The 10,875-nt window shown below is 62.2% G+C and overlaps 1 protein-coding gene across 2 annotated transcripts; it reads right to left on the bottom strand.

The window, feature by feature from the left end:
* Positions 1–2,580: 2,580 nt before the first annotated feature.
* Positions 2,581–7,955, bottom strand: SLC25A47 (solute carrier family 25 member 47). Of its 2 annotated transcripts, XM_004754706.3 has the most exons (6): positions 7,841–7,953; positions 5,996–6,039; positions 5,595–5,666; positions 4,702–4,884; positions 3,720–4,032; positions 2,581–3,439 (listed from the first exon to the last, which is right to left on the bottom strand). In XM_004754706.3, exons 1-6 carry the CDS (start codon positions 7,866–7,868, stop codon positions 3,159–3,161), a joined length of 921 nt encoding a protein of 306 aa, XP_004754763.1. In that variant the 5' UTR covers positions 7,869–7,953; the 3' UTR covers positions 2,581–3,158. The 2 variants fall into 2 exon arrangements, with proteins under 2 accessions (XP_004754763.1, XP_004754764.1); XM_004754707.3 differs by lacking the exon at positions 4,702–4,884 and having other exon boundaries at positions 7,841–7,955.
* Positions 7,956–10,875: the final 2,920 nt, after the last annotated feature.

Below are 10,875 nucleotides of genomic sequence, written 5' to 3'. Positions count from 1 at the left end.
TGTGTCGCTGTGCTCTTGTCTGTCTGGGCTTCAAAGAGGGACCAAGCCTGCTTCGGGCCCAGGGCGGGGCTGCTGCCAAGTGCGGCAGCTGCTCCAAGGGTGGCCCTTGCATCCACGGGGTTACCCAGAGGGGACATGAAGTGGATACACAGCCTGGAAGCCCCCGTGGCCCCGAGGTGCAGGCTCCCAGGAATCTGCTGGGAGGTAGCCTGTCTGCCTTCTAGCCCTTGGCAAGTGCCCAGCTGCTGGCTGTCACAGCTCATGGGACGCCTCCAGCCACCCAGCAGGGATGTCTCAGGGCACGGCCATGGGCTGGGCAGTGCGGCTGGTGCGGGAGCCGCCTGTCTGCCTCAGCCCTGGCAGGGATGGCGCCCCGGGCTCCCTCTGCCTGCCCAGGCTCACTTCCAGGTGGGGACACTGACACTTGAGAGAGGCAGTGTGGCTTGTCCAAGGCCACCCACTGAGTTTGTGACAGGCAGGCCTGTCCTGCTTCTTACTTGCTATGTCCACACGCACAGAGGGCCTGTTGCACAAATGAGTGTGCCGAGGGTCCTTCCCCGGCCTCCACACCAGCCCTGGCCAGCGCCCCCAGCTCCCTCACCTGGCTGGCTGCGGCCCTCCATGGCTGAGTTATGTCTTGCCGCTCAGTTGCACCTATGTCACAGGTGCACTGAATGGATAAAACGAGGGTAGGAGAGCACGTTACCATCGGGCTGCCTCTCCCTGCACAGGCTGCATGACCTTGGGCAGGCCACCTTACCTGTGGGGACCCCTACCACACCATACCTCATGCTGGGGTCTTTGAGACCATGCCCTGGGTTAGAGGTCAGGTGACCTATATCTTGTCATTGCTGGCAAGGGCCACAGCTCCTCCCACTGCCACAGTTTTCTAAAAAAGCAGATTCTAAGGGGACCCCCTGGGTTAGGACAGACAGGTGCAATAGCCCAGCAGTTGCTGGCAGGAGGTCAGGTCGAAGCCCCCATGGTGTGGGGACTCCTGCCAGAGGAGTTCCGCCAGCCTGGGATTGCAGCGGGGCTGGGGCTGGGGCTAGGGCATGGTGGGGAGCAGGGAGCTCACAGTGCAGGACGAGAACAAGGAAGGAGGCTCTCGGACATCTGATAGATGAGCTCTCCCAGGGAGTTCTGTGCGCCTTGGCCCTTCCCAGAGGCGCACAATTTTCCGGTCCACTGTGGGAGCCCTGGGGACACCACCCTTGGTCTCACACTTGAAATTTCAGGCGCAGCCCGAACTTAGTTAAGGTGACCACAGTTAATGGGAAGACCCAGCGGGGCCCACCTTCTCGTCTCCATTTCTAAAAGAAGGGGCTGGGTCAGCTCTGCACAGGGCCTTGTCACCTAGAGAGCATGAGGACCTGCGACCAGGCCTTCCTGCCAAGCCAATTCGCTAACGGGGTGGGGTCGGCGGCTCAGTGACCCCGTCTGGCACTACCCCCTGGTGACTGACAGACTGCAGAGCCTGGAGTACCGCCAGTAATTCTTTCCAGGCTAGAGCAAACGGGTACTAGAGGTCTTCTTGCCAGAAGCGGACGTGGGGTCAGGGTTTTGATGAATTATCGACCTTTTGTCAGTTGGTAGGTACCCTTTTCCCAGCACCTGGCTAGAACGCCAGGATCTTTCACTCGAAGCCGGATGAACTTCCTGGAATCCAGGGCCAGACTTCCTCATTCCACACCTACCGTGTGGACCTACCATGCTGGACCTACCATGAGCACCTACCGTGCTCCAGACCCTGTGCTGGACAGAGTCCGAGTCAGACATGGGTCGAGCAGGGTGTGGGGTGAGGGCAGATGAGTGACCAAGGAGCCAGGACCACGTGGGAGCCTAAAAAGCAGCCCAGTGGTCGGGCTGGGAGAGCTTCCTGAAGGAGGTGATGCCTGGAGAAAGGGTGTTGGTGGCGGAGAGCACTGGGTGTAAGCAAATGCTTGGGGCAGTATGACGGAAGCGGACCGGGACAGGAGGGGAACCGGGAAAGCGTTCCCAGAACACAAGAGGTCCTTCGGTCCAAAGACATGGTCAAGGCTAGGTTCTGTGAGTGAGGATAATCGAGGCAGGTGTTGGTCGGCTTTACCAGAGCCCTGAGCCCTGATAGCCCCTCGTGACTGGAAGCTGCATTGCGGACAGGAGGATTCCAGAAATGCGGGCGCGAGTCTGCCCCCACCCCTGCCACGGTGGGCAGGCCCAGCTCCCTCTCTAAGCTGTTTACTCCGCGGTGTCCGATTGTTGTGATGACCCATGTAGGACCTGCCACCCCCTCCCTGACCCCTCCTCCGGGCCCGTGTGGAAAGGTGGCTCACAGCCAATTATCCCGGCAGCAGAGGGGCCAAAAGGGGGTGGGTTTGGGGTGGGAGTAGTGAGGAGAGCAAACCTCACGCTGAAGGCTGAGTGGCCTCCCGTGGCTGGGCTCAGCGCCCCGAAGGCCAAGGGAGTGGAGCCAGCCAGAGTGCTGGCCTCAGTGTGCCCATCCGCGTAGTGGGAACACTGGCCATACAGGTCCGGAGGGCTGGGCCTCTGAGGACAAGCAGATCGCCCGCCCCACAGACCACGGAGCAGCAGCACCGAGCAGGCCCAAAGACGTTTTATTATCAACAGCTCCCTGCTCAGTCTCCGGAATCTCCCAGAGGGCAAGGGTGCGGGAGCAGGTCTGGCTGTGGCCGTCTGGTCAGTGCCCTCTCTGAGCAGCCCCTTGTGGGGAGCACGCGGGCAGGTGCCCTAGAGCTCACCAAACAGCCAAGGAGAGCTGCGTGGGGGCCCCGCGGGAAGGGCGGCCAGGGGACAGCAGAGGACTGGATGGAGGCACAGGGATGCTCCGAAGACACGGGCGGCTGGGAGGGGTGACCAGGAAGCTGGAACTCCGATGACGTGCTCCAGCGACTCCATGGGACGGATGTCCTCATCCAAGAGGCCCACTCCTCCCTGGCCATATGACCCTCACACCAACCCCAGGCTGCTGGCAGATGGGCCCCTCAGACTCCCTGTGGTCCTGTAGCCCCAAGCACAGCAACTCGGGCTCCAGGGAGGCTCAGGCTGTCCTGGGCGGCGGCTCCGTGGGCCCAGACCCCAAGACTCTCCAGCGCCTCCTCCAGCCCCCAGGACCTCAGGAAGCTGCGGCGGGTCGGCCCCAGGGGCATTGGGACTGGCTACACTGACAGGCCCCGGATGAGCCGCAGCACGGCTTCGTAGGCAACAAAGACCACCATGTTGACGGGGAAGGCACGACAGCAGTTGAGCGTCAGCCCCTTGAAGAGGACCCGAGGCCCCTCCTCGCGCACGCTGGTCACCACGCAGTGCAGAAGGCCACGGTAGCGCCTCTGGCCCTGCCCGTCTGCCTGTAGGCGTGACTTGATCACATCCATGGGGGTGGCCACAGCCCAGGCCAGGACCCCAGCACAGCCCCCGGCCACCAGCACACCCAACACATCTGTAGGGAGAGAGCCGTGACCACCTCAACACCCTGCCAGCCGGCCGGACACATGGGGTGGGGTTCCCAGAATGGAGCTCAGGGTTCACGCCCCCGACATGTGAAGCCACATGACAGGTCTATCCCACTCCTGGGGTGGAGGACACGGACATTCCCAACCCCCGGTGGGGGAGCTCCGCAGCACCCATGTTTGGCCCGAGCGCATCCATACCACCTCCCCCAGCTCCACGGCCCACTGTGCTGGGCCCCACCCCACCTGCCAGGCCCCGGGCCCCCTCACCTGGCTGGCTGTGGCCAGCGGGCGTGAGCTGCTCACAGAGGATGGTGTAAGATAAGAAGTAAGTGGCGAAGGAGTGGCCGTCACGAAAGAGCAGGGCCGAGCTGCCCTTGTAGAGACCCCGCAGCCCCTCCTCGCGGGCCACCGTGGCCAGACAGTGCAGTGGCCCTCGGTACTTGGGCCCGGAACCGGCAGGGGGCGCGGGACACAGCGGGGGCGCAGCTGAGGGCCATGAGGCCGAAGGGCGCCGCTGCTGCGTCTGCGTCTGCGTCTGTAGGAGGACCTTGGCCACCTCTGTGGGCGAGGTCAGGAACACCTGCCGTGGAAGGAGGCGGGTCAGGAGGCGCTGGCCACGCTGCCTGCACCCCGCTGGCTTCGTGCCCCCACGGCAACATCCCCAGGGGCCCCTCCAGGGCTGGCCCACCGGGCCCGGTGCCATGGGGTTCAAAGCTCCGCTTCTGGCTCAGAGCGGCCCGACACGCAAGAGGTGTTGGGTAGATGCCTGTGACTCGGGTTCGTGGAGTATCTATCACGTAGTTAACAGGCGAAGCACATCCGTGTACCATGTAATTAGCAGAAGTCGTGTCAGAAGACTACAGTACTTGGTACTGTATGAAATGAGTAAGTGACATATTACTAACGATACTGGCTGCCACTCTGTGGGTCCTCATACCTGACTCCGTCCTGGGGGCTCTCCACTGAGAACCTTACTGAGAACCTTACTGGAGCTTCACCGCGCCTCTTACTGGCGAAGAGGCAGGCAGAAGCTCAGAGAGGCTCCCTGGCACGCCCAAAGTCGCCCAAGGTCGCCGAGCTAATGAGTATCAGCTGGGCCCCCACCCACCACCCCCAGCCCTCATCCAGTCTCTGCCCTGCCCCAAGCCTGGGTTTCCCCCAGCTGCGGGGCTGGGTGACCTCCCGGGCGGCTGTCTCAGCCTCGCCAGACCCGGCAGTCCTGAGGGGCCCCGCCCCCCACCCCACTCACGCGGACCAGGCCAGAGGCAAATCCGGACAGCGTGACGTCAGTCTTGGCGGGCTTGGCGTCAGGGCTGCCATAGCGAAAGCGGCAGATGCGTGCCAGGCAGTGGCGGTAGGTGCCAAAAGACACGGACGAGACCAGGGACACGGTGCACACGGGCAGCGAGAGGCCTCGGTAGAAGCCCCACACCTGGTGGGCAGACAGACCGGACCCGAGGGCTCTGGTCAGGCCAGAGGCCCAGCCAGGAAGAGGGCCACCCTGGGGGGCCCAGGCCGAGTGGGCCGTGTCTCAGCCCTGCCCTGGCCTCCCTGACCATGGGACCTCAGGCCCGTCTCACAGCCAAGGCTCTGTGACCTAAACTGGCAATCGTAACCCCCGACTCTCCAGGTGATGTGAGGGACTGAAGAGTCAGATGGCCAGGCTGGACCAAGACAGCTATTTGATAATGATGATGCCGTTGAATAGCGTGCTTTACGGTTGCTCTTTTCTCATCCATTCACCCCTGGCCCGCATCGAGCCCCAAGTTCACGTTGCTAAGTATCCCTGAGTCCCTCCTCTGGACTGGGCTCTGAACTGGACATGGCACAACTAACAGTGTCACCCACCATGGCGTTCAAGGAGTGCCCAGCCTGGAGGAGACAGAAATACAAACACTCGGGGTCCCTCCCTGACCCCCAAGGCCCCAGATGCCACCCGTGGACCCTCTCTTGAAGGTAGGACCTCATTCTGGACACCTCCTATGTGCTGGACACTTGGCTCTCAACCTCAGAGAAACCCAGCAGCTTGGTACAATCCCTCCCATTTGGAAGGTGACAGCTGAGCTCGGAAAGGGCTGGCTCACTGGGTGTGGCAGGCCTGGGGCCGCATCCTCTTGCCCATTACCTCGGGCCCCGGCCTACCCTCTCGTGGCGATACGTGTCCCAGACGCAGTGCCAGATGCCGCTGTACCTGGGCTCTGTCTGGATCTTGACCTGCGAGAGAAGCAGACTTCAGGAAGGGGTGGCTTTAGGCCGACAGCAAGGTCAGTAGGCCTGGGGGAGGGGACAAGCCAATGCCTTGATTGTCAGAGGCGTGTTGGCGCACCTCGGGCAGAGCAAGGACCGGGAGCCTGTGTGAGACAAGAACCCTGACGCACAGGGGAGAAGAGGGGCCGACGGAGTCCCGAGGAGCGTGGGGACGGCCAGTCTGATCAGCTGGCCAGAAAGGTCTCCTGGCCCCGGATGGGTGCAGGAGACTGGGAGGCAGCCTGACCCCAGCCAGGGGCCTTAGGGTGGGCGGTGGAGGCCGGCCATTGCCATACCTTCACCGTGTCCAGGGGGTAGCCCACAGCAACACCGCAGACACCTGGAAGGAAATCAGAGGGACCGCGTGAGCAGCAGGAACAGCCCGACCTTGTCTCATGGAAGGAAGTAGGGTGAGCCCCGACCAGCTCCCGCCGAGCCTGGACACACGCTCCCCGTCCACACTGTGTCTCATCAGCTCTAAGCACACGGATGCAGAGAAGGCAACTGAGGCTCAGGCACTCTGCCAGCAATTTCTCCTTCCCTGTCTTGGCCCGGCGATGCCTCATTCCAACAGCCAGGGATGCATTTCGACACCTGCCGGGCCCTGTCTCCAAGCCAGGCAGCTCTTGTCCTCAAGCCTTGAAGGGTCTGTCTGTGCTTCACCTGTGGGCTGTGTATGCAGAAGAAGGGCACAGACCCTACAAAGGCCAGGAGGTAGGGAATCCCAGGTCACCCAGGGCTCTGCGAAGGAACGCCTGAAACCACAAGTCTGCGTGGAACAGAGTGGGACGCGAGGCTTTCTAGACCAGGGCCCTCCCCCTGCCAAGGGCCAGGTGCCACCATCCTTTCTCTTTCCACCAGAACCTCAATGTCCAAGCCCCCAGCACTGCCATGGGGAAGCCAGAGACCCACAGAGCCCTGAGGTTACATACCCTGGGGGCAAAGGGTGGTGAGGGCCACCTGAGAACAAGGCACTTGGGGGCTCTGCCCTATTTAGTAGGCATTCCAAGACTCAATATGTGTGCACGAATGAATGAAGGAGTGTGAGGAAATGATCAAAGGACTGACTGAATGACTTGATTAGAATTATCCTCCTGGACTCTCGCAGAGACCCCACCGAACTCCTACTCACTCGTCAAAGCCCTGCCACAGCTTCACCTCCTCTCTGGAGCCCTCCCTGACCCCTGAATCTGGGCTGCCTCTGTGCCATTAAACATATTGATCACAGCCCCGATCACGTGGTTCTGCTGCTGTCCCACGCGTACCATGTCTGTCCTCCACAGGGACAAGACCCAGGTCTTCGAGAGCCATTCTTGGCCTTGCGATTCTTCGCCAAGTCAAGCCCCTTCCTTCTCTGAGCCCCCTCCTTAGGGGCTAACGTGCAGGGAGGCAGCTGGTCTTGGGCCCGGCACAGAGTCACACCCCAGAAGACCGGGGCTCCAGCCTGTCCTGGGTCAGCACTGCCCTCCCCACCTGAGGGAGGAGGACATCCCACACCATTCCCAGAAGTATCGACCAGTACCCTTGCTGTTTCACAAGACAGGACAAGGCCAAGGGTGCCTCGCCCAGCCTGCAGGAGGGAGGGTCAGGGGTGGGGGAACACCGTCCCCCACCGGTTTCCCAACGGGCTGTTATCTCCCTGGATCTGTCTTTTGTAACCAGCCATTTCCCCAGAAGGGAAAATAGTTTGGGAGGCCAATAGGCGGGGACAGCGCACACACCAGCCTGCGGGTATGGCCAGGGCTCCCGCAGGGCCTCTCCCCCTCCCGGCCCACCCCCTGCAGTCTGCATTTCCGGATCCAGGCCAGTTTATCCTCACTGTCCCCCCCCCTCACCCCCCCCCACGGTTCCTTCCCACAGCTGGGAGCCTTCCCCGCCCCCACTCCTCCCTGCCTCCCTCTGAGACCATCCTCTGCGCACCCCCATCCCCGCCTGAGGGCCGCAGGCTGAGAGGGTCCGGCTGTGCAGACTCACCTCCCCCTGTGCCGCCCCCCAGCACGTGCGGCCCACAGCAGGGCGCAACCACTTCCGGAGCCCCTGACACCCCACTGCCACTGCCACGGGAGGGTCTACTGCCAAGGCCCAGCACTTCCTCATGCCTCCTGGTCCCCCGCCCCCCCAAGCCCCTCCATGTCCATTACCTCCGATGGCTCCAGCCACAAAATCCATTGACAGCGCTGTGCTGGGAGAGGCTCTGCGTCTGCCTGCCTGACAGCGGTCTGCCGCCACCGGGGTGGCCTCGACCAACTCGCCAGCTGCTGGCCGGCCTTAAATAGCCGGGGCTGGGGGAGGGACAAGAGAGGGAGCCTGCTGACCAGTGGCCTCGAAGGCAGAGGCCCGCAGGTCAATGCCCAAACGCAGGCACTGGGCAGCTGAACTCCCTCCCACACACCCCCCCAGAGGACGCTTGTCCCAGTGCCCTGGGGACCCAGGGGTCAGGAGGTGGCAAGGCTCACTGTCCACACTGCCTGCAGGGCTGGGCCCCGGGGCCAGGTGCAGACACCTCCAGGGAGGTCCGAGGATGGGGCTGTGGTGCCCCTGTCCCTCCAAGCCCAAGTTCGGGCCTTCACGGGGTCTTTGGGCCTCCCCAGCAGCCCTCGGAGCTCCATCCTACTCACTCAGCAGACACCATCGGAGCTGGGGCTGCCCTGAGAAGGACCAGCCGTCCTCAGGAGGCTCCGGTGGGCAGGAGGGAGTGGGGGCGAGCCCGGGAAGCCCGCACGAGCCCCCCCTTTCCCCACCACAAGCAAACACGGGTCCCAGCTGGTGTCTGCTCCACGCCCTTCACACTGCCTTGACCCCACGCTGTCCGTGTGCGCCCACATCTGTTTCCTGTTCTCCCGGCCGCACTGGCTCTGCCTCTGCTCAGCCCCCAGCACTCAGCACTGACCAAGCCCTGAGGGCCCCAAGCCCTACAGGACCCACTGCTAGGGATGTGGCCACGTTGCTGACCGGGCCTCTCACAAAGCCAGGGCGCTCCTGAAGGCGGGGTGGGGGGGTGCTGATGGTCCCCATTTTACAGATGGAACCACTGAGGCCCAGAAAGGGAATTTGTCCAAGGCCATGCAGGTGGCAGGGCCAGATGTGATCGCCAGACACTCTGGAATGCCCAGCCCCTCTCTGATGCCGAGGGCCAGGCCCTGATGCCCATGAGCTTGGTCCCCATGGCCGTCACCCAGTGGGCCCTCCCGGGGGCTCAGCACATTCTCCCATATGAGCCATATGGCAACACTGTGAGGTGGCCGTGAGGGCCCTCAGGCTTAAGGAGACTGTGCACGTGCCCAGGGCCACACAGAGTGAGTGTCCTGCTGGCCAGAAAGCTGGCAGGACCAGAGTGGAGGGATCCAGGGTTCAGACCACCTCGTCTGGGTGGCCCTCGGGTCAGGGACTGTGTGTCTGCCTGTTTTCTTGTGTTCTGACGGGTGGACGCAGGCCGGCCTTGAACAGGCTGGGTGCTGATGGAGGGACAGCCCCATCCCTGCCTGCCTGGCCACTGCAGGGTGAAGGGGGTCAGGCTGGCAGTGGCGCCTGCCATGTCAGAGGGCAAAGGGCAGGATGGAATCCACACAAGTTGTGTGTGGATGCCCAGCCTCACCATTGCTTGGGATCCAGGCTGTTTGCATTCAAAGATTTTATTTATTTATCAGACTGAAAGAGTGAGAGAGAGAGAGCACAAACACAGCAGGCAGAGGGAGAAGCAGACTCCCCGCTGAGCAGGGAGCCCGATGCGAGACTCGATCCCAGGACCCTGGGATCAAGACCTGACCCGAAGGCCGACGGCTCACCAGCTCAGCCACTCAGGCGTCCTACCCGGGCTGTTGGCATTCAAAGCCCAACTCTGAGACCACAGCAAGACAGGAGTCGCTGCCTCGTGGCTCTTCCATTCTGGGGAGACAGACACCAAGAGATGAGGTGACAGGAGCACAGAGACAGAAAACAGCAGCGAGCGCCAAGGACAGAGGCAGAGAAGGGAGGAGACAAGGAATGAGTGGGCTGGGGGGGGGTGGCCCAAGACGGTGACACAGGAGACAAGTGTGTTTTCCCCCGTCACTGCCGCCAAGTATCACCCGCCCTTCGTCTCCCGGACCAACGTGCCCAAACTTGACCCTTCTCCTCAGCCGACCCAGAAAACACGCCACCTCGCCCTTCGGGGCGGCAGCTCCCCAGCCTGCTGTGAGCTTCGGGCAGGGAGGGCCGTGCCAGACCCGTCTCTGAGCCCACAGCACCCAGCACGGGGCATGCTGGCGGGGGAAACAAGCCGGTGGACGGACGGGCGGACAGATGGATGGATGGCTGCGGGGAGAGTGGGGGAGGGGTAGGTAGATGGAGGGATGGACAGACAGACAGAGGGACTGCAGGATGGACAGATGAATGGATGGGGTGGCAGTGAGTGGACTGACAGTGGAAAATACCAATGAATGACCAGAGTCGGGGGGGGTCACCTGCCCATCGTTTGCTTGAGCTGACACAGGAGGAGGCAAAGAGGCCGTTGGTGGCTGGGCAGGCAGGGGTCTTGGCCGGGGAGAGGCCCACACAGTCTGGGGGAGAGCTCAGGCAGGGCCCCCCCCCAGCCTGGGTTTGGCTCCAGGCTCCGCCTCTCCCGCATGGGTGGCCTCGGGCCCACGGCGTTACCTCTCTGGGTGCTGGGCAGAGTCCAAGGGAACCTTCCAGGGCCACTCCTCTCAACGGGCAGCTATAATGATCAGCACCAAGGCCAGCTTAAGACCTTCCTCCGCCAACACCAGAACCCCTCCGAGTGTGGCCCCCCCACCCCCGGGGCTGGTCTTCCAGGAGGAGGCAGACATCGCACAGGAAGACCCAGCCTGAGCCACTGCAAAGGGCTCTGGGAACAGGGGGTGGCGCTGGCCCCACTGGGCGCACGGACTTGCCCATCAAGGGACCAGACACATTCCAAAATGAATTTTTACATTTGATAAGAAAAACTATAACTCTAAGTTATTTTTGTTGTTGTTGTTGTTTTTAATTTTTTAAAAGATTTTATTTATTTATTTGACAGAGAGAGAGAGAGTACAAGTAGGCAGAGCAGCAGAGAAGAGGGAGAAGCAGGGTCTCCACTGATGCAGGGCTCGATCCCAGGACCTGGGATCATGACCCGAGCTGAAGGCAGCCGCTTAACCAACTAAGCCACGCAGGAGCCCCTATTTTTTTTTTAATC

Source organism: Mustela putorius, unplaced genomic scaffold (assembly GCF_011764305.1).
Source record: "Mustela putorius furo isolate JIRA1106 unplaced genomic scaffold, ASM1176430v1.1 tig00000129_pilon_pilon_pilon, whole genome shotgun sequence".
In the NCBI taxonomy this organism is placed as follows: domain Eukaryota; kingdom Metazoa; phylum Chordata; class Mammalia; order Carnivora; family Mustelidae; genus Mustela; species Mustela putorius.
Note: the sequence above shows the minus strand (reverse complement) of the source record. Positions and strands in the feature narration are given on the sequence as shown.